The following is a 24,467-nucleotide window of genomic DNA, read 5'->3' on the forward strand; positions in this document are numbered from 1 at the left end:
TTTATGGGCCTTGATGAGGTTTTCATGTTGAAACAAAGTGCTTTCAAAACAGAGATTTCTATGGTGGGTATCGAAAAAAGTAATAAGTAATTGATTGTTACCTTTAAATATATCTGCTATTTCACCCACAGACAAAGCCCTTCCAACAACATAGAGATCCATAACTGAACCAATAAACGACTGTGTTTTTAATTCCCCTATTAATCCGGTCTTGAAAAAATGCGGATTATTTCCGATAATACAGTTCGGCTGTCCATGGTCTGACGAAACAAAGAAGTATTCATTCCATCTCTCCTGTAATACTCTTCCAATGCCATTGACGAAGACTTTGATCTTGAACTGCTCACAAGTTACCACTATATGGTTCCAATTACTGATATTGAAGCTTCCTTTTACAAGAGTGTTGTAAACAGACAGAAAGACAATGGATTCCTTCATTGCTATGTAAAATATTTTTCCACTATTTGTCCGGAATGCTATTATAGGACCATCAACACTGGTGGATTTCATCCAAAACGCAATCGTAAAATCACAATTCGTGATGTTTACGTTAGGTACAGTAGCGTAGGAGCTGTTATGACTAAAATAGGCGGCCTTGCTGCCAGGACACCAGCCCTCAGTGAAGTTCACAGTACCAAAATATCTATTGAAAAAAAAATCAAACTTGTTAAATTTAGAAGGGCGTTATGAGACCTCCCAACGAGTTATATTGAAAAAAGGAGGTGGAACTTATCTACAGCCACTCACAAGAACTTTACCCCCGGCCTGTTACATTTTCCGCAAATTTAAATTTTGCCATCAGACCTTAAGCAACATTGTAAAATTACAGAAGAACAAGAAAAATATTGTACTGAGCATATCATACGTTCTCATCTGAACTTCTCAGCTGCTTAATCCAGCGTCCACAGAAAGATGGTCTGATTACTTCTTTAATTACTTACTTTACGTCTGGATCGGAACCATCTAATATCCAATGGCTGATTATGCTCTTCCCTAAAAGGAAACCATGTGGGTGCGTGGTTAGGTGCGTACGAAAGAATATTCATTACACAGAAAAAAATAATGATGATGATGATAATAACACAATAATTAACAATTCGATTATGAGCTCGAGATTTCTATCGTGTGATGGCTGATGAAGGCGCAGCCCGAATCAGCTATCACGCATAGGAATCGCGAGCAAATAATGTCATTGTTTACTAGTCGTTCAAAACTTAAAGGACCCTAGTCAGCCTCAGCCATTTTCGATGCCATCGAAATTATTGATATTGCATGGTGAAGCGAAATCTTATTCCTTTATTGTAAGTTGTGTTCCTGAAAGTATGTCTCGTTATCTTTAGTAGTTTCACAATGATTTCGTTCATTTCGACACGCTGCGAATTAATCCTCCTCACAGACACTTCGAAAACGTGAAAAAGCGGCTGAATTTTGTTGACAACCGCTACTCACTATCTATCACAGAATAGATAGCGGGTACCGTAGCCAATCAGAGGACAGCATTCGAAATAGCACGCTAGTAGATTTATACTAACAATTATTAAAGCAATATATAATTAAAATAAGAACCTCCCCAGAATTCTTTTCACCAGAAATATCGCAAATGCTCAATAACTTTGTTAATTTGAAACCAAGGGGAATGCCACATAACCTGGAAACACTTGCCATAAAATATCACTCATCAAATTTAGTGTGATGACGTCGTCATTCTCGTGACCAAACACACGCGTTTATAATCAGTATGAAAACGGACATCCATCATTTTGAAAACATTTAATGTAGTCAGAAAGAGGTTGATGTGAAGAATATTGAAGTGGCTATTAACATTCTTGCGTCTTAAAAGGGAGCTTTGCAGAAAAGACACAAAAACCGAAAATCTGTGAGGCTAGGTCGAGAGACATATCTCCCTGAGTGCGAGGTGCATTGCAACATATATTTACATGTATGTAGATGTTTATTAGAAATACCTGTCATAACATTGTTACGATAGTAGCGTCATCTTTCACGTGACCAGGACCCTGCGAATTTTTCGAGGGTTTTGTAAAACTACATGAAAGAGTGACTGGTGGGTCGCAGGTTGTAGATATCTTAGTACAAACATTTTAAAGGGGCATTCATATTTTTTCATTTAAGGCGGGGCTCTACCTGAATTTGAGTGAAATTTGAAGAGGTTTTAAGAATGGTTAGAAGAAAGAAAATGATTTTTGGAACAATATCCGTCTATTGATTATTAACTAAAAATTCTAATTTTGAAACTTCACTAAATCTTCAACATTTCTTCTTTCTCTTAATTTTACCAATCCTTCAAGAAAAATTATCTCCTCCCAAATATACCCAAAAATCACCCAAAAATTCACAAAACACCCCCAAAACATTGGTTTGTCTAATGAATAGCGGGATTTTGTATTGCTTGAAATGCGAACAAGATATTTCCATTTGACCGATTTTATGCGGCGTGAAAACGGCTTTCAGGTGTACCCCCACCTTAAGACGAACATTTTCAAGAAAATCCTTGATGTAATCGACATCAACCTAAAAGATGTCAAGACATCCTCGAGTTCAAGACTTCTGTCAGAGTCGTGAACGAAAAAGTAATTTTATGACGTTATAGGACGAAAACAACCTTCGCACCAAAACGAGGCTGTGCCTCGTGCGCGTCTAAGAAAACGTGTCCCACATGGAAGGGAAAGACGCTGTCGCGTCCTATATAACGTTTTCAGCATCATCAGGTTTTTGGATCTCCCTCGGCGGGTGGACCGGTGAGGGTAGGACTCTGCAGAGACTCTGCGCCCAGTAACTCTACCCCAATGAGGGGGGTAGGGGGGAGCAGAGATGGGGGAGCATTTTGCTCAAATTATGTTTCATTTTTTTTTTTTTATTGATATATTAACATGCTAAAAGGCGCGTTTTAACTTGTATCTACTTCAGATGGATGTATCTGGCACTGTAAATTCGATTTAAATGTTAAGAAAGTTATGTTCTTGTCCCCCTTTAAGGAGGGGCTCTACCTGAATTTGAGTGAAATTTGAAGAGGTTTTAAGAATGGTTAGAAGAAAGAAAATGATTTTTGGAACAGTATCCGTCTATTAATTATTAACTAAAAATTCTAATTTTAAAACTTCACTAAATCTTCAACATTTCTTATTTCTCTTAATTTTACCAATACTTCAAGAAAAATTATCTCCTCCCAAATATACCCAAGAATCACCCAAAAATTCACAAAACACCCCCAAAACATTGGTTTGTGTAATGAATGGAGGGTTTTTGTTTTTTGTATTGCTTGAAATGCGAACAAGATATTTCCATTTGACCGATTTTATGCGGCGTGAAAACGGCTTTCAGGTGTACCCCCACCTTAAAAATTAGCAGGAGATCTACTCATGCAAATCATCTGAAAGTCTCCTGTTTAGCGCCTTATCAAGTAAAAACAAAATAAAAGCAAACTCGTATATGAGATTTGAATGTTTGCCTTTGCTAATGACATTAACGGTTTCTTTCTATTTTGACTCCTTCATAGAGTAGCGCCACACGCGCGAAAGGCATGCACGCACGGAGCCCCATAGCTAAAAAAATTTGGTAAACCCATGAATACGAAAATTTTGGTTTGGTTGTGACGTCACTTCCGTCCGTCCGACCGTCCGTAAGCAAAGCTAATGCCCCCGTCTTTGTTTGGCGGAAATTTGCATGGCGAGATGCGTTTACAACAGAAATGCTAAAGAACACAAAATACAAAGTTAATTTTTATGTATTCGTTGGACATGTTGAAAAACGTGGAAAGAAGAAAAAGAGAGAGAAAAAGAAAACAGAAAGGCGGAGACGATTAAGCAAAGTTCATTACGAAAGAGAGCGACGAGAAGCAAGTCAGAGCAGGCCGGCCGGGAAAGTAAGTTTAAAGAAGCCTCGCATTTGCCTATATCACCCGTTCGGGATTAGTTATGGTAACTTTTAGAACTGTGAAATAGCTTTACATAGACACTTTAATGGCTTTCGATACCACCAACATTCGAGGAGAGGTTAATTTTTGAAAAATTTGGTTTGTGGCCGTGTTTTTTCACTCGCTTCACAGCTCTCAGGTGTTTGTAAACACATACAAGTTTCAAAACTCTCAAATAATTCTACCAAACACCAAAGAAAAAGTTCTCCTTTTCTTAACGTTTATTTAGAGACTAGAATTATTACTAATTAGGAGCAGAATTTACACAGTTTCGAATTTCAAAACATTTTTCCTCGGGAGTAACTTGTTCTCGCCAAAATACCATGTTTACGTTATTCCGACGGCCGTTTAAACAGATCATTTTTAAACGGAAATGTTTTCTTCCAAGAAAAAATCTATAATTTTTCTTTATGTTACGTATTTCAGCTTTACACAGATATTCTAATCGTTTATTAAATTCTCGATACCATCGATATTCGTGTAGAAATTAATTCTTGAACATTTGGTTCGTAGCTGTCTTTTTCTCATGCGCACCGCACGGCTCTCATGTGTTTGTAAACACAAACAATTTTAAAAGCTCTGAAAAATTCCACCAAACACCAAACACTATTTTCCTTTATTCCCTATTTGTTAACGTTTATTTAGAGACCAGAATTATTACTAGTAGTGATATATGTTGGAAATTAAGCCTCGTTAGTGACTTCCCTTGGACTTCCCATGGACTTCCCTTCCTTCCCGCATACTAATTTTTGACTTCCTCCATACTAATAAGGATACGCGGCAAAAATGCCTTCCTGCCTACTAATTTTTTTGACTTCCTCTATACTTATAAGTGCCTAGGTTAAAAAACAAATCACACACCCACACATATATAAACAAAGTGGCACTGACAACTTTATATTTCAAAATTTGTTCGACAATTACAAGACCGTTTTCTCCTATCTATCTCGTGGAATGAAAAACTATTAACGTCTCAGCGTTTCACGAACCGTTAGTCAGTTAATTATGCGAGTTTGCAAGCCCAAAGTTGCATAGATATTAGTTCAGTTCTGCTGGAAAAACCCTATGGGAGTATCTTGACGCATTAGTATATAAACAATTTTATATAACTTAACAAGGATCAATTGAAACACGCGACTTACAATTGCTAGCAATAGATCCAGACAGGAGATACCGTTTAAAAAACTTTATTAAAAAACAATGACAAAAAAGAGTAAGATACACAGCGGTTTCAAACGGATGGAAATTAATTAATCTTCATCTCCGTCCTCCTCTTTAGAAGGGGAATAGAAATCTGATTCCAACCTCTTCACGTTTTTGTGTCTAACTGCTCTACAATCGTGACACCGAAGAAAGCCCTCTTCCATGTAATTTCTCCCCTCGGGAATCTGGTGATCGCATATAGGACAAATCTTGTAGTAATCGTGTCAAAAGCATTTAGGATATTTCATGATCAATGTCCGATACACCTTAGAGTTCTCGCAATGTTCACAGGGACTTTTAGAATGAAAGGCGGTGGACGTTTCAGGGTTAATACTTGCTGTTTCCTGACTGTCGTTTTCATTGTCGTTGCGCTCTCTTGGATGCCTTCAGCTTCAACGCCATTCTCAGAACCCACTTCCTCGTCCTCGTCCTGATTTTCCATATCCGATGAACTCTTCTCGTTATTATTCTCATTATCGGAAGTATTTTCTACATTGCGGTAGCCTTTTTCCTTTTCTATTAAATCACTTAACAACATTTTGTTCTTGATTAAACCTTTATCGATTCCTAACTCTGTAAGTCCATCTAGAAACGTATTCTGCGCACGAGGTTTGGTAATCTCATTGTTACGAGGGAGTAACACATACTCAACTAGCTCCGCGAGGCACGGCGGAAAAACCGCTGATTGGCTTAAACATCCGTTAACTTAGAGCATGCTCTAACACTTTCCGCTGACCATGTGCGGGTGCACATGAGTTCGAAAAGGTGTGGACATCGCAAACTACTACCTCTAACTGCGAGGATTACTGTGGATTTTTCCCCATCTGGAAACTTCTACTTTTCGTAGTGAATGCGGATTAAGCAAAGGTAAGTATGTTGCAAGTCTTATCCTGGTTTTATCACTTTCTGCGAGCGTCATTTTTCTTTTGTCGGTTGGAGCTGCTGTCGTGTTCATTCAGACTCTGCATGATTTATTTTTTCTGCTGCAGCTATAGGTGTACAGCTGACTTGACACAGTAGAATTGAAAGGTAAACCAAGTTTTCTTTACAACTTTAACAAGTTTCAGGCATTAAATAACCTGTTATATCTTGACTTGCTTCTGGGAAGAGAGCCGTTTGGTTTTCGTTCACCATCTTAACATAAGCTTCAGTTAATTAAATAAGCGACGAAATCGACACTGGAAGCTTCATTTTGATATTTAGTGCATGTTGTGAATGTCTGAAAAGCGCAGCCAACCTATGTTTATCCTGGGTATCAGTGAGTCATTTCATTTTTCGTTTGAATATATTTTCTAGCTTGTGTTGTTCATATGTTCTTTTAAAAAATACATTTTGCAATGGCGCGCAAAAGAATCTGATACGCTTTTTTTGTTGTTGTTTCTGATATTGAAATTAACTAATGGCATGATTTTCAAAGAGTTTTTAAATGTATAAATCTTAAGGAAAATTTCTCTGACCTGAAGACAGACTTTTTTACAGTTCAGTTACATTTATAGTTAAGTTAAATTTAAAGTATCGTGGGAAAACTACGTTCTTTTCCTTTGTAAATCCAAAAGATATGTAGACTGAATTTAGTAAAAGAAACCTTAAGCTGAGTAGTTGGAATCGACAAAAGTTCCATCAAATTAATGATGTTCAGAAGCTACATTTTGTAAGTTGGTCCACTTGAGAATTAAATGTCTATTTAACAGTAAATCAATCACTTTATGTGAGTGTCACTAAGTTAAAGTTGCAGTTATACACCTCTAAATGTTACAATAAAATAAATTGCAAATTTATATTAAAAATTAGCTACTTTGGCAGTACCAGTTCATATTAATTTTAACTTTAAAACAATATTTTAAATTCTGTTGTGTTGTCGGATATCAATGTGCTACACTGAACAAATTGGGACAACAGCACGGCTAAACTGATTGACAGTTACATTGTAATGTTTGTTGTTCTTATATTTCTGTTTATGCTCATGCCTTAATGGCTAAGGAAGATTGATCTTTATTGTTACTGATCTCATTACCAACAGGCAAACACCACCTATCTGTGTGGCATGATATTGGGTCAGGCCCCTTTTGGTCCTGCAGACCCTTCCACATGTGGGACACACGTGGCCATTGTGAACATTTACTGTTGCTGCTTCAGATCTGATGGAGGTCGCAGGTTTGGAATTTCTGTTGCTGTACTGAAATAAATCTGCCTTTTTTTTTTTTTCCTATCAAGTTCAATAACCACACAAATAGTTAAAAACCACACATCAGTTCAGTGACAGTAGAGATAAATATTAGAATATTTTCTTTAATTTATGTTCAATTCAATAGTTCAATAACCACACAACCAGTTCAAAAACCACACATCGGTTCAGTGACAGAAGATTTTAATATTTAAAGAGGGGTTTGGAGAGGGCTTTAGGGGGGTGATGTCCATATCTAGAGCTTGCAGAAAGAACAAATAAAACTAAATAGTATCTATATGTTACAAGCATTGTCAAAAAGTTTACATTCTTTTGAAAATCCATTGCCCTCTTACCCAAGGTTTTTCTCTATAACCATATTTGGCATACGTTGGTCAATAATGCAGCCTGCTCTGGTACTTATGTCCGCTTCTTGCTTGTCAATGATGCAGATTATTTGGCCCGCTGACAACCTTGTAATAATCTAGAAGCCCCAATGGCACTATGAAAAAACAATTTTGCCTTCCTGTCTGTGTATTCACAATATTCTGATTTGCTGTGCAATAATGCAGTGCCTTCTTGTTTTTAACTAGCTCTCTTTCTTGCTCTGCAAAATTGCTAAAGTTTCCAATGTTTATCTTGTCTGTAAATTTCATAATAGTTCTATTTAAAGAAGGTTCAAAAAACCCATAAACTTACCAAACACCAATTCTATCTCACCTTAATCATCAAATACAAAGGAAAAATAAATCGATTTATATCAATGTATATACATATTTCTTAATCAAATAAGAGCAGGGAGGGGAAGTGAGCAATTATGTTAATGTTATATTAATAGGGATTTTATGTTAAACTGTTAGGGTTTAAATCAAGTTTTTTGGGACTAAATGTTTTAAATAATTACTGGTTGATTTAACTATTTTCTTTTATTTTATTTTAGAGATTTAAAAGATTACTCAATAGGAAATTGACTGGCAAATCCCCCAGGATATGGCAAGGAAGAAGCATATGACAAATTGAAGAAAGTGATTAAAGACTGAGAACAATAACGTGATGGCAGTTCTGTTACATGATTTATTACAAATTTCTCTGTCTAATGAATGCTTGCTGATTAAAATTTATTGTTTTCAAAGTGTGATTTCTTATGATGATGTAGTCACATTGTCTAAAATTTGGTGTTTACAAAGTGTGATTTTTTTATGATGATGTATTTACATGGTCTAAAATTTTGTCGGCCAAGCGGTCTAGCTGACCAGCCATAAGTCGAAGCTGGGCAGCAACCCGCTTGGCCTCCACCACAGTTTTTTCCTTTTTTTCGCTTTTTGTTTTAACTGCTCTTCTTGGCTTTGGATTTTTGCTTCCAGTGAGAGTAGTTTCCTCTCCCTTTACATTTCCCTCCAATTGGTGTGTACCTTTCACTTCTCGGGAGACTTGTACGGTTCATGGTTGGTAACCCGAGGGTCCTGGTCCAGAAAGTCGAGGTGATTTTTGCACAGAAATGTACCCAGGCTGCAGTGAGGCAACTCACTCAAAAGATTGGTCAACCTTCTCGGACAGGGCGTTAAGTACGAGCTGTTACTACAATTTGTTTCACCTTTAAAGCAGTATCTTGTTTTATTTTGTTTTAGAAGCCGTTTTACATGGTTTCGGCAAAGCCAAACTGACCTTGTAAAGCCACAAACAACTGCTTCTCGGCCAGTTATTAGGCCAAGTGTACCGGAACACTGGAGCCGTACTCGCACAAATTTTCCATTTGGAATTGGGTATTTACAGCTCGCTTATTTAACCCATTACGCAAGTTAAAAATCACAGATAGTCGGACGGTCGGATTCAAAGGGCTGTTTTGCCGGCTTTTTTTAAATTAGCGACGGTTACCACCGGCGATTGGAATTGGGTATTTACAGCTCGCTTATTTAACCCATTACGCAAGTTAAAAATCACAGATAGTCGGACGGTCGGATTCAAAGGGCTGTTTTGCCGGCTTTTTTTAAATTAGCGACGGTTACCACCGGCGATTGGAATTGGGTATTTACAGCTCGCTTATTTAACCCATTACGCAAGTTAAAAATCACAGATAGTCGGACGGTCGGATTCAAAGGGCTGTTTTGCCGGCTTTTTTTAAATTAGCGACGGTTACCACCGGCGATTGTAGCGGGAAAAATGTAAACACCCGCGGCACAATGAGGCATCAGTTTCCCAGGCTTAAACCGGACGTCGTACGATGGAAGGTCATACAAGAGCCGGAAATTGTCGCGAAAGAGTAAAAGGTTTATTGAACGTTATTTTTTTTTTCTTGCCGTTAATTTGAACCTGCGATGGGTTTACATAGTAGGTGATTTCTCAAGCTGTTGCATTATTCAGATCTCAGATCAACTGAGGCTTGCACGAAGGCCATACATGTATTGTCATAGGATGTGACTCGAGCTCACCGACGGAAAGAAATACGAAAATTTGTATATAAGAATGCTTTACTTAACCTGACCAGATAAATTGTCCCCTACAAAACAAAGAAGCGACTCCTTGTACAAGAGGGTAGTGGTTTTATTGAAGATGTATTAGTCCCTGTTTTAAGTAGCTTTGGATTGCTTATGTTACTGATAAACGAAACCACACAGGCCTGGTACATACATTTTACACTTGACTTTAACGAGTGCTGATCAATATGAAGAGAAAAATAGATTTGGTTGAAGAAGAACACGAGAGTGAACATGAAAAAAGCGAAAGTTCTGGTGATGAAAGCGAGGATGAAGAACTAAGAACAAAAGATGTTTTGAGTCATCTTTCCGGAGCAGTGCCGGAAAAGCGTGCTTCTGGTTTGCTGCATAGTATGGCCACATCCAAAGACATTCTTTTATGGACTCCCCGGGGACAATTACTTCGAAATAAACGTACAGTTCCCGTCACAAACATCGCCGAGCCAGTTGAGTATGTGTTACTCCCTCATAACAATGAGGTTACCAAACCTCGTGCGCAGAATACGTTTCTAGAATTGGACTTACAGAGTTAGGAATCGATAAAGGTTTAATCAAGAACAAAAAGTTGTTAAGTGATTTAATAGAAAAGGAAAAAGGCTACCGCAATGTAGGAAATACTTCCAATAACGAGAGTAATAACGAGGAGAATTCATCGGATATGGAAAATCAGGACGAGGAGGAGGAGGAAGTGGGTTCTGAGAATGGCGTTGAAGCTGAAGGCATCCAAGAGAGCGACAACGACACTTAAAACGACTGTCAGGAAACAGAGAGTAATAACCCTGAAACGTCCACCGCCTTTCATTCTAAAAGTCCCTGTGAACATTGCGAGAACTCTAATGTGTACTGGACATTGATCATAAAATGTCCTAAGTGCTTTTGACACGATTATCACAAGATTTTCCCTATATGCGATTACCAGATTCCCGAGGGGAGAAATTACGTGAAAGAGGGCTTTCTTCGATGTCACGACTGTGGAGCAGTTAGACACAAAAACGTGAAGAGGCTGGAAACAGATTTCTATTCCCCTTCAAAAGAGGAGAACGGAGATGAAGATTAATTAATTTCCATCCGCTTGAAATCGCTGTGCATGATTCTATTTTGTCACTGTTTTTTAATAAAGTTTCTTTAAAACGGTATCTCTTGTCTGGATCTATTGCTAACAATTATAAGTCGCGTGTTTCAAGTTGATCCTTGATAAGGGACTTGTCAGAAATTAGCAGGGGGGGGGGGGGGGGCAGGGGGTGGAAAACAAGGGAGGGTCACAGTTTTTTGAGCCCTTCAAAAGGGAGGGTTATGAAAAAAATGACAGGAAAAGAGGAAGGGTCACAAGAAATTAAGCCAGCATGATGGTAAAGGGATGCTTTGATATCATGTTTTAAAAGATGACAAACTATGTCTAAAAATCAAAGCATGCAATTATTTGAAAAGACAAGCTATTGAAAGTATAAATGCAACAACCCAAATTATAAAGCAGCTCACGACTTGCTTTTGCACATCAATTTATTGTTATATCACTCAGAATTCTCTAACTCTAACAGCATCACTATCAAACGTGCTACCATCAGGATCATCCTCAACATCATTATCACCATTGCCATCATCATCATCATCATCATCATCATCATCATCATCATCATCCTCAGTCTCACTCATGGTAAATGCCATATGTTGCTTGATAACGTCTTTTGCAGCCACAGTCAACAGTCCCTTGTCAAATGCATATCGGATGTAAAGCAAATGTTTCTTTTTTAGGGTGCTTATTCCCTCACAATAGAGTTAGGAAATAGCAAGGGGTGACAGGGCTGCACAACTTCTAACAATGGAAACATTTGTGTAACCTCTTTATATTTTTGCTCTGACAAGCGTGTCATATATAAATGAATATTTTCCTTTTTAAAAGGAAATGAGTGGTGGCTTTTTGAAGATTTCTTGTTGGAAAGGCTGGTTTTGTATTAAGTGCCATTTCCTCATTAAAACATGTTTGACGCTGGGCACTGATGGTTGATATTGTGTTACGAAAGGCAATATTTGATTGGGGTGTTGTCTTTTTGCTTCAATGCCGATTACCTTTCTGCAAATTTGACATCTGATAAAAAGTTTTCAATCACGACAGATTATTTGTGTAGCCACTTGTAAGGAGTCGTGATTTAATTTTTTTAATATTTTCCTCAAATGTTGCTTTTGAGGAGTTCGTTCGTAGGAGTCTTAGGGCTTAGCCCTTAACGAATCCTTTTTTGACTCCTAATGGGTGGCTAGAGGAAAAAATGCGTGTATTTACATTTTTTGTTTTGTTTATGTAATCTATATTAAGTTGGCGAAGCTAATAAAATAAATATTGAAAGGTTTCTGTCGGCTTGAAATGTGTTTTAATATCCAGTATGGAATGATGATGGAATTGATTGCCTTTGTATACAACTGTTTATACACAGGTTTCAATTCACGTTTGCTTTATTAAAAGTACCGAATCATTTTCCGTTTACCACTGTATATAGAATTCTGACGTTTTATTTATCCAGGGGAGGGTCATGGAATTTTAGGACGAGTTCTAAGGGAGGGTCGGGACATTTTAATCCCCTTCCTTGAAAGGTTCATTTTATTTTCATCGCTTCACTGAAAATCTTCACCCCCCCTCCCCCCCCCCCCCCCCTGCTAATTTCTGGCAAGTCCCTAAATTATATAAAATTGTTTATATACTAATGCGTCAGGATACTCGCATGGGGTTTTTCCAGAAGAGCTGAACTAATTTGTATACAACTTTGGGCTTGCGAACTCGCATAATTAACTGAATAACGGTTCGTGAAACGCTGAAACTTTAATAGTTTTTCATTTCCTCGAGATAGATAGGAGAAAACGGTTTTGTAATAGTCAAACAAACTTGAAATATAGAGTTTTCAGCGCCACTTTGTGTATATATGTGTGTGTGTGTTTTGTTTTTAAACGCTAATGATAGCGATAATCGTCACGAATAACCGGCAATCTCGGAGATAAATTTTCCCAGCAAACGGATTGCAAGAGTGACGCTCTCAAGAGAAAGCGAACTTTAATTCAAACGGACAATATAAATCTTAAGATCCAATCAGGGTGGGTATAGAGCGGACAAGCGTAGACAAGTTTATTGTTTCCTTTGTGCAAGAGTGACGCTCATTAGAAAACCTCGGCACTTATAAGTATGCACGAAGACACTGACTAGGCATTTGATTAGTATGGAGGAAGGTATTTTATCCATGCTTTATTCAGGAGGTGAGGTCATGGACTCGACCCTTATGCATATCAATGATTTACCTCGGCACTAACGAGGCTTAATTCCAATGAACATATACTACTAAGGGAAGTCACTAAGGAGGCTTCATTCCCAACATATATCACTACTATTACTATAGGAGCAGAATTCACACAGTTTTGAATTTCGAAACATTTCTCCCTTTCACGCTAACTTGCTCTTACACAAAAATTATTATCAAAACGTGTAATTCGACGGCCGTTTACAAATTATTTGTAAATGAAAATGCTATTTTCTAGGCAACAATCGATAGTTTTTATCAAGAGAGGATGAAGGTAAGAGAGGTAATCCCCCATATAGGCCTTATCCCCATCGTAATCCCTCTGAAGTTATTTTTATAAGGTATCGATTTTCTCGCGGATAATGTTACCTCGCGCGTTACGTGTCTTTCACCGTTTTCAATTTAACAACGGCTAATCACAATCATACACTTCCACGTGATTTGAAAGCTAATAGAAGGTAGATTTGAATGTTCGAAGAGATTTTAAACTCACTGTGACAAAAGTTTAAAAATTTTCGTGCCGCGGTTGTGATCTTTATACTCGTCTGTTCAATCGCGGCTTCAATTCAAATATAATGTAACACTCTTGCATAAAAAAAGCTAAGATTTGTTTCTCGCCTTTCTTTAAAAGAATATCTTGGCTACATGCGTGATTAGAAAGCTAATGGAATGTAGATTTCAATGACCAAAGGGATTTGAACTCAGTGAGATAAAAATATCAAATTCGTGCCGAGGTTGAATGTGATGTTTATATTCGTCTGTTCAATCGCGGCTTCAATTCAAATATAATGTAACACTCTTGCAAAAAAAAAGCTAAGATTTGTTTCTCGCCTTTCTTTTAAAGAATCTCTTGGCCACATGTGTGATTAGAAAGCAAATGGAATGTAGATTTCAATGACAGTGGGATAAAAAGTTCAAAATTCGTGCCGAGGTTGTGATTGTTACAGCCCGTCGCACCAGATCAGGAAGGGTGGTCAAGAAACGTGAGAGACGGGACTTATGACTACCCTACCCTACCCTAGTAAATTAGCTTTCTTATTCACGTGCCCTTGTTTATCTCGCTCGTATATCGAAAGTGGTGTAATGTCGCTAGATCGGACGTCAAAAGGTTGTACATCGATGTCTAATGAGCATTAAACGTTGTGTTCAAGAGGAAAGCTGTGTTGGTCGAGTTTCCTAACATTAATTGGTCCTTCGAAGTCGGATGAAGACGATATTTATGCCGTGGATTGACTGAGTTGAATCTTCGTACGGTCAACAGCAATTTACCACGTGGCGTCAAGATGGCTGCGAGTAATCATGGCAGTGAAATGCTTAAACAAGAGGACTTATCTTCCCTCACAGTCGAACAACTTCGCGAAAGGCTTAACGAAAAGGGTTTGCCGACGACTGGAAAGAAGAAGGTCTTACTTGAACGGTTAGTAAACGCTCAATATGTTTTGCAGTCCAATGTTGATGTTAAGCCAGAATTGCAAGAGAGCTCGAATTTCACTGAGGTTTCGAAAGAGTCTCCTCGACCGGTTAATGAGGAACAAGCCCAGGAAATAAGTTCCATTAAGCGAAAGGCTAAGACATTGCAAATGGATATGGACGATTTGATTCGTGACATTGTAGAACTAATTCAAAACGCCAATAACAAGATTAAAGTACAGCTCAGAATCGAAAGATTAACTCAGTATCGAGAGAGCTATCTTCAGTTGAGAAATCAGATAATCGCTTTGATCGCAGAAGAGAATATTGAAGAAGAGCTTCGTAGTTGGAAGGGTCTTTTGGATGTCATAGATAAAGCTGTTGATTCTGCCCATGAATACCTAAGTAAGGAAAGCAAAGAAAAAGATCAAAGCTCCCAAGAAAGTGCACATACTGAAAGTCGCCAATCATCAAACCTGAAATTGCCCAGGATTGAGCTACCAAAGTTTAATGGTGATGTGTTGAAATTCCAAAACTTCTGGGATCAGTTTGAAGCTGCAGTGCACAACAATGATGACTTGCCAAATGTTCAAAAGTTTACCTATCTGCGTTCAGTGCTGACTGGTAATGCCTTGCAAACTATAGAAGGGTTTGAGGTGACAGGAGCAAACTATCAACCAGCGGTTGAATGTCTCAAGCACAGATATGGAAGAAAGCGTGTGATAATCTCATCCTTAGTGAAATCTGTCATTAAGATGGATGCCAAGTCTAGTGTTAGTGCATCTTCACCCCGAGATCTCTATGATACACTAAAGAATAGAACTAGAGCTGTAGAAGCTTTCGGGGAAAACCCAGTGAGCCACGGATGTATCCTATTGCCAACGTTCGAGACAAAATTACCCCCTCAGTTACTAGAAAAGTGGGAGTTAGAGCTTGCAGACACCCCTGAGGACGAAATTGATCTCGATTTGTTCTTTAAATTTCTTAATAGACAAGTTGTGTCCAAAGAGGCAGGAGAGAGAGGCCTTCACACAAACACTTACCCAAATAATCGTAGTTCCAGTAAGGGTAGAAATGAAAGCAAGAAGTCAGTGTACACTCATACAAGTGACCGTGAACGAGTATCAACTGCTTCTGCTTTGTTCAGTGAAGCACAACCACCATTAAATAATCCAAGTTGTAGTTTTTGTAAAAGCAGATCATGGCTCACCAAACTGTCCATTGTTTAATGGGAAGTCACTGGAAGAAAGATGGAAACTAGTCCAAGAAAGCAAGCTGTGTTACAATTGTTTAAAGCCAAGCAACTACAAGCATTTCTACAACATTTGTCGCCAACCCAAGTGTTCAGTTGCAAATTGTGGTCGACATCATCACAAGCTATTGCATGGCCAGCCCCTAGCGACCACACCCTAGTACCCAATTACCGCTACACTTCAGCATGTACCCAGTAATTCACCCCAGCAGGTGACCAATAGCACCCTTAGTGGATTGGCCTCAACCCAACCTACCTCACATGTGAAGGAGACACTTCTTCAGACAGCGGTAGCAAGGTTATCTGTGAATGGTCAGGAAATGACAGTTCGTATTCTTTTAGATTCTGGAAGTCAACGCTCGTACCTACGTAAGACCATTGTAGAGTCTCTTGGCTTCCAAGGTCCCACAGAGTTATTGAGTGTCACAACATTAGGTGGGGAAACCAGTGAAACCAAGAGATTACAAAGAGTGCGATTCGCTCTCTTACCGGTTAAGGGAGAACCAACAGAAGCTGTAGAAATGGAAGCCCTTACCATACCCAAGATCTGCAACCCCCTTGGTCCTGTCAGGTTAAATCTTTAGAACAATCCTCACCTACAAGGTTTAACTCTTGCTGACTCCTACCCTCGTAATTCAGTTCAAGTAGATGTTCTCATCGGTGCAGATTACTATTACTCATTTGTAACTGGGATACACAAGAGAGGACCAGCTGCTGATTCGTTGATTGCCGTAAAATCTCACCTTGGCTGGATTCTTACTGGACCCATTGATTGCTTTTCAAAGTACTCAACATCTATGTTGACAGTGATAGAGAACAATGAAGTCACTGCGAGTTTAAAACGGTCCTGGGAACTAAAATCAATTGGCATTACTGAAGCTGAAAACCCAACCATGTCTCAAGAGGAAGAATATGCAGTTGCTGAGTTCAACAAAGGACTGAAATTTGATGGACAAAACTATGAAGTTCAACTGCCCTGGAGTAAGGATCACCGCAGACTGGAGAACAATTATGCACAAGCTGTGAGACGACTCGAAAGCATCGAAAGGAGGCTGAAGCGAGATCCTGTTAAAGCTGAATCTTACTGTGCTGCAATCAACAGTAGTATAGGATATGATGGTTTAGGCGCATTTTCCGAAATTACGCTAATAAATTTTTGCCCAAAAATTGCGCTGTAATTTCAAACTCATTTACAAGCGAAAACATGGACACCGCAAACCTGCAAATAGCAAAAGTATTGCATTTTAAAGCAAATAATTTCCCAAGGTCAAATCCAAAAAGGCTTAAAGAGAAACCGCTTACATATAATATGGAGAGAGTTCCAGAAAATTTCCCAAAGTCAAATCCAAAAAGGCTTAAAGAGAAACCTCTTATATATAATATGGAGAAAAGTCCAGAAAAAAAATCTAATCATATATATATGGATTCATTGGAAAAATTATCAAAATCTGAATTATTACAAATTATTTCTAAGCAGAATGAGAATGTTGCTGCATTAACGAAACAAGTGCAACAATTAATCAAACTAAACAAACCAGTTCCAGCTCCTCGCACTAAAGTTGCTTCAAAAATTATGGAGCGACCTATTCCAGCACCGCGTAGAAGTGTTAAGCAAATGGTTAAAGAATATGAGGAAAATATTAAGCCAGTTTCACCTCCCCGAATTAAAATAAAGCAAGTGAATAAAGCTTTGAAAGGTTTTACTGAATCATATGCGGTCAATATAATAGATGAAACAGACCCTTTAGTTCAATTACAGAAAACTAGAAAAAAACTAGGATTTTATATCAAAAACATATTAGAGACAATGAAAGGTCTAAAGTTTATTGAAACTCTGAAAGTGACGTTTGAGAAAACAACAGGTGATGTATTTATATCCAAGGAAGCCAATTTTAACAGTAAGGCTCAAACAATTATCAACCAAACAGAATATTGATGAAGCATTAATGTCGTCTGAAGAGCAAATCTTGAATAAGATAGCTAAATGGATATCAGAGAGTTCAGGATGGGTCATTAAATCAATCAACAATCATTATATAAATATTGTACATTATCAACCAACAAAGGGTTCATCATATCTGAAACTACCAATTGAATTACAACACCCTCGTAAAGGATTAATTAATCTGCAGAATAAAGACAATGAATGTTTAAGATGGTGTCATGTGAGGCATGTATGTCCAATGGATAAAGACCCACAGCGTATTAAAAAATCAGATAGAAAATTCATCGAAAATCTTAATTATGATGGAATTGAATTTCTTGTATCCATCAAGGTGATAAATAAAATTGAATTACAAAATAAAATCAATATCAATGTTTTCGGTTATGAGAATCAGCAACCATATCCACTCTTCATCTCAAAAGAAAATTTTGAAGGTCATATGGAATTATTGCTTATAACCGAAAATGAGAATAAACACTTTGTGTACATCAAAGATTTTAATAGATCTATGTTTAACAAAACCAAGCATGGAAATAAGAAACATTTTTGCATGCATTGTTTGCAATGTTTTAGCACGAAAGATGTGCTTGATGTCCATAGAAAAAACTGTATTGCAATAAATGGAGCACAAGCTATTAAAATGCCCAGTAAAGATCATAACATTTTACAATATAACCATTACCACAAGCAATTACCTGCTCCATTCGTAATATATGCTGACTTTGAAGCTTTAACAGAACGGATACATGGTTGCCAAAAGAATAATGATAAATCTTTTACAGATGCTTATCAAAAGCATACAGATTGTGGATATGGGTATAAAGTTGTTTGTTGTTACGATGATAAGTATACCAAGGATGTTCAATATCATAGAGGGGAAAATGCTGTTTACAAATTTTTGGAAAAAATGTTAGAAGAAGTACGTTACTGCAAAAAAATTGTCAAATACAAATTCAACAAGCCGTTAAAAATGACTAATGTTGATGAGGAAGAATTTCAAAAAGCTGATAAGTGTCATATTTGTGGTATATCATATAATGACAAGGATATAAGAGTCAGAGACCATTGTCATATAACAGGATTGTTTAGAGGTTCAGCACATCAAGATTGCAATTTGTCGTTAAAACTCAATGACAAGATACCTGTGGTTTTTCATAATTTGAGAGGATATGATAGTCATTTCATAATGCAGCAGATGGGTGAAATTGTTAAAAAACATACATATGTGAATGGAAAAGGTGAGGAGTGTCAAATGAATGTCAATACAATTCCAAATAACATGGAAAAATATATGGCTGTTATGTTAGGAAATAGTTTAGTATTTATTGATAGTTTTCAGTTTATGAGTCAATCACTTGCTAATCTTGTTAATAATCTTCTAAAAGATGCTTTAAAATACAGGAGAGAATTTTTCAAGAAGGACAAGTTTGGGTTGGATTCCCAAAGTTCTTTTGCAGAGCAAAACAAGTATTTCAATCTAATGACTAAGAAAGGTGTATACCCATATGATTACATGGATAGTTTAGATAAGTTTAAAATGACTGAATTACCATCAAAAGAAGAGTTTTATAGTCAATTAAATGATGAGCATATATCTGATGAGCAATATGACCATGCAAAAAAAGTTTGGAAAACCTTTAAAATAAAAAAATATGGGAGTATATCATGATCTTTATTTAGCGAGTGACGTAATTTTATTGGCAGATGTTTTTGAAAATTTTAGAAAAACGTGTTTGGAATATTATAAGTTAGATCCGTGTCATTATTTCACAAGTCCGGGTTTGAGTTGGGATGCTATGTTAAAAATGACTGGTATCAAATTAGAACTTATGGCTGATATTGATATGTTCCAATTTATTGAAAAGGTCTAAGAGGTGGTACTAGTTACATTGCCAATCGATATGGAAAAGCAAATAATCCCTACATGAAAGAGTATGATGAAAAAGAACCATCTTCTTATATCATGTATCTTGATGCAAATAATTTATACGGATGGGCTATGTCTCAATATCTTCCAACAGGAGGTTTCAAATGGTTATCGGAGAAGCAGATTGAAGAGCTAGATATATGGGATTATAAGGAAGAATCAAAGAAGGGAATAAAATTAGAAGTGATTTGGAATATCCAGCAGAACTACACGATCTACATAATGATTTTCCATTAGCACCAGAACAAGTATGCGTAAAAGGAGATATGTTATCAGAATATTGCAGGTTGATAAAAGAAAAGTATAATATTTCAATTGGTCAAGTTCATAAATTGATTCCAACATTGTCTAAAAAACGGAACTATGTATTACATTATAGAAATTAGCATTTATATCTTGATCTAGGTTTGAAAATAACCAAGATTCATAGAGTACTTGAATTTGATCAATCGCCATGGTTGAAACAATACATAGATTTTAACACTCTTAAAAAAAACTAATGCCAAAAATAGTTTTGAAAAAGGTTTTTTTCAAACTGATGAATAAAAGCGTATTTGGAAAAACCATGGAAAACCTCAGAAAAAGAGTTGATGTAAGGTTAGTTACAGATGAAAAGAAACTTGTCCGATTAACATCAAAACCAACCTTTGTATCCAGTAAAATTTTCAACGAGAATCTTGTAGCTGTTCATAAGATCAAAGAGACATTAACCCTAAATAGACCATCATATGTTGGGATGTGTATTCTAGATATAAGTAAAACACTAATATATGATTTTCATTATAACTACATCAAATCCAAATACGGAAACAGAGCAAAATTATTATTTACAGACACTGATTCTCTAACGTATGAAATAAGAGCGAATGATGCTTACAAAGATTTTTGGTCTGATAAAAATAAATTTGATAACAGTGATTATCCAACAGATAATCCGTTTTCTGATGCTAGTAATAAAAAGGTAATAGGTAAGTTTAAAGATGAAGCGGCTGGCAAACCAATAACGGAATTCATTGGTTTACGTAGTAAAATGTATTCATACATCAAAGATGATGGTACCAACAATAAAACTGCAAAAGGTATTGCGAAAAATGTGATTAAAAAAGCCATCAAACATGAGGATTACAAAAATATATTATTCAACAACGAGCAAATGTATCATAACATGAAAACGATTAGAAGTGATTTGCATATCCTCAAGAGTTTTTCACTAAACAAAGTTTCATTATCATGTTTTGATGACAAAAGATATATTCACAATGATGGTATGAATAGTTATGCATATGGGCATTACAAAATTGCTCAATTAAATTAAGCAACCCTCTGATCATATGATAATGAAATTCATTCGTGATCGGATCTAATGGTAATACAATCATTATTATAATATATAAATTTTATTTTTAAGCGGATTTATGGTTTAACTCAATTTCCATTTAAAATGGTTTAAAGAAATGTTACTATTATATATTATAATGAGTCGTGGTATAATTAAACCGAGTCAACAAGGTATAAAAATATCTGATAAAAAATATTTAATACATCCAGTTTATGATTTGTATGCGGCTTCTGATGATGGAAGTATAATAAACATTGAGGATAAAATACCATCAAAGGGTGATAAAACTTATAATGGATATATGAAATGTCTGGTTAGAAAAAATGGTCAAATGTTGAGAATATATTATGTTCATCGTTTTTTTGGGGGAATGCTTTAATGGGGCAATTCCGAGAGGAAAAGTGATTGATCACATCAATGATATCAAAGATGATAACCGTTTATCCAATTTACAACTATTATCCCAAAAAGAGAATAATAAAAAAGCAGCAAAAAATCGTGATTATTCGTTTGTGGTTAATAATCATATCAATAAAAAATTCGTGAAAGCTATTAATTCTAGTACTGATGAGGTGACATACTATGATAGTATGTATGCTGTTCAACAAAATCTAGGTATTAATGCAGGGATAGTGAAAATGGTTTGCGAAGGTATTAACCGCTACAAAACTGGAATTTCCAAAAAGAATGGTATTTCTTACAAATTTGAATATGTGAAAAAAGAAGATATGCCGGATGATTATATCAAATCATCAAGAACAGGAGAAAAAAGAATGAGATTATTAACCGATGAAGAAAAATGGTGCAAAAGAACATATACCTGTGAATGTGGTCAAACAATGAAAAATCAATATAAAAATTATCATAGAAAAAAATGTGGAGAAAGAAATTAGCTATTTTTTAAAGTTTATTCGAAGACACATTTTATTACAATTATTAAATTTCAAAAGATGGTGATAATTCATTTTATCCTCATCTTCATCAGATGAATCATCAGATGAATTAATAGAAGAATCAGAATACTCATCTGAAATGCATTTTTTCAAAGATCATAAGAGCATCAGAATAATCATCAATTTCATCATCGTAAACACAACTTCTTGTTTCAGTTACTTTATCATAAATTTTCTTATAGTCGAGACCGCTACTATATTTAATCATGTATAATAATTTATTTTTCCAATAAGGATCACGAAAATTTTTTTTATTTGATGGCAAGTCAACAAGATCATTTAATTCATCAAAATCTTCAATGATACCCTTCCAGGAGTATACATCATCATGAGAGTATGCCAGTTCATTGAACAGTTTTTTTTTTCCAATCTATATTATCCATATTATCCATATATGATATATTAATTTATATTTAAACCATTAAAGACTTCAACGGTATCCAAGAATTAAAGTCATCACTATATCCTTTCCATTTCACTAAAGCTTGTTTTTTCTTGTGATCTTTCCGGATGACTTTGTCTATTCTAAATACCTCTTGTTTTGCTTTCAACAATTCAGCTTCATAAAAGCTGCCTTGTATCTCTTCATTATTGAGATCTTTCAGTTTGTAAGTGATCGGATTGGTGTATTGGATTTTATCGATAATGAACAGTTCTTCAGTCCAATTTGGTGGATAACTTTTATCAAATACCTTTCTTTTATACTTTGATATCCTAACCTTGTCACCTACTTTAAACTTAGGTAATTTTGGTTGCCTCATATAACCATATAGGTTAAAGTAAACAGTTCCTTTATTTTTCTTTTTTCTGGCTTCTGTTGGTGTCATTTTGATTGAACTGTGTTTAGACATATTATACTGTTTCAACAACATGGGTAATATATCCAGGTACATTGTATTGCCTTGGGCAGTGAACTGCTTCCACATCTTCGTTTTGATTGTTCTATTCCATCTTTCCACCACTGATGATTTTTCTTCATTTTCTGTTGAATAGAGTTTTATGTTGTGTTTATGGAGTAAGTCTTTCATATGTTTGTTGTAGAACTCTGAGCCTTTGTCAGTCCATAGATACTCTGGTTTATCCCCTTCTTTGAAAATCTGTTGGAATGCTTTGGTTACAGTTTCACCTTTCTTATCTTTTAACGGAACAATCCAGCCGTATTTACTGAAGATATCTATAACCATGAGAAGATACTTATAACCTTTGTTCCATTTACTCAACTGTTGCATTTCAACAAGATCAGCAGCCCATATTTCATCAACATGATTAACAATAACACGCCGTCGAGTAAAGTTACGCTTTATGGGTTTATGCAGTTCATCAGCTAATGTTTCTTGCCAGTTTTTACTCGACGGCTTTTGGCGTTTTTTGAAGCTCCAAGTCCAAGCTTTTTCTTTGTGGCTATTGCAGCTTGAGCTAAGCTTGTACCCCAAGGTCTTTCATGATAAGGTATTTCAGATATTCTTTGTAGCATAATATCATCAGCTGCGTGTTTATCGGATAATGATCTAGCATTGCTATAATCTATATCATGTTGTTGGCAAATAGCATCTAGTTTATTTATTGGTTCTCGATAATTGGGATCATTTGATGCTAATCTTTCTTCTAATTTTGTGCCAGGTCCACAATAATTGTATTTTTCCCCTTAGGAGTTCTCATATGTAATTCTCCAAGTTTGGATAGTTGTTTTTGAAGATCGAAACCGCCTAAACCACTCCCATCGAGATCCTTTCTGTCAGTGACATATTTTTTATTAGGACGTACTTTAGTAGATAATTGATCAAGCATTTCAGAACCTGTCTTCTTTATAAAAGGAGTAGCTTTTTCTAAAGCATAATCAAGAGCCTTCTTTTGTAGCTTGGGATTTCACAATGCTTCAGATCCGTAATATCTACCCATTTCTACAGCCTTTTTACCCAACCACGGGATACCATGTTGAATTAACATATCAGTACCAGTTGATGCTAAAGTATCCATTATGCCCGCCCCTTTGTGCGGGCTGCTCCGTTTCCCTGATTTTGTTTAACGAATTTGTTTTTTTTTATCCCGCATTCTGCACAAGTACAAAAAAACATTAATCTATTATTTTTTGTTTGGAAATAACCAGAAGGTTCAACACATTCACTTTGTTTTTTCTGTTTAACACAATACGATTTTACCATTTATACATATATATTACACAATATTTTTGAAATAATTTATTATGAATTCACGATTATCACTATCAGTAGTATTCAAATGGAAATTGGTATTATGAATTGTTTCTAGAATCGATTTTCCTTTTTGTCTTTCAAGTAGATAATAGAGACACCAATATCCACATAATACAGAATCTCGATCTTGAATTTCATCTGATGAATATATCAAAGGTTTACCACTTGTTGCAAGATATTTTTTCACTTCTTTTGGCATAGGTAATCCGAAGCTGTCAAAATATTCAGCATATTTGTTTCCATTTCGATATGCAACCCAATGTGTGCCTGATCAGATATAATCATCAAGATTTATGATACCCACTTCATTGTTTCTGATGGACATGGGTAATTTATCTTTGCTGAAAACTCCTCTGAAATATTTGATACCAAGCT

General features: G+C 36.2%; 1 protein-coding gene across 1 annotated transcript in view; it reads right to left on the reverse strand.

Annotated features, from left to right (window-relative positions):
* Nucleotides 1-24,467, reverse strand: part of LOC146454054 (uncharacterized) — a 95,186-nt gene that overhangs the window by 13,168 nt on the left and 57,551 nt on the right. The window contains exons 9-10 of the mRNA XM_085095911.1: nt 942-993; nt 102-643 (exon numbers count right to left, since the gene is read on the reverse strand). Coding sequence (XP_084952037.1) covers nt 102-643; nt 942-993 — 594 coding nt within the window. The remainder of the gene's footprint in view (nt 1-101; nt 644-941; nt 994-24,467) is intronic.

This window comes from Pavona decussata, unplaced genomic scaffold (assembly GCF_977016875.1).
Source record: "Pavona decussata unplaced genomic scaffold, jaPavDecu1.1 SCAFFOLD_317, whole genome shotgun sequence".
NCBI classification, from domain to species: domain Eukaryota; kingdom Metazoa; phylum Cnidaria; class Anthozoa; order Scleractinia; family Agariciidae; genus Pavona; species Pavona decussata.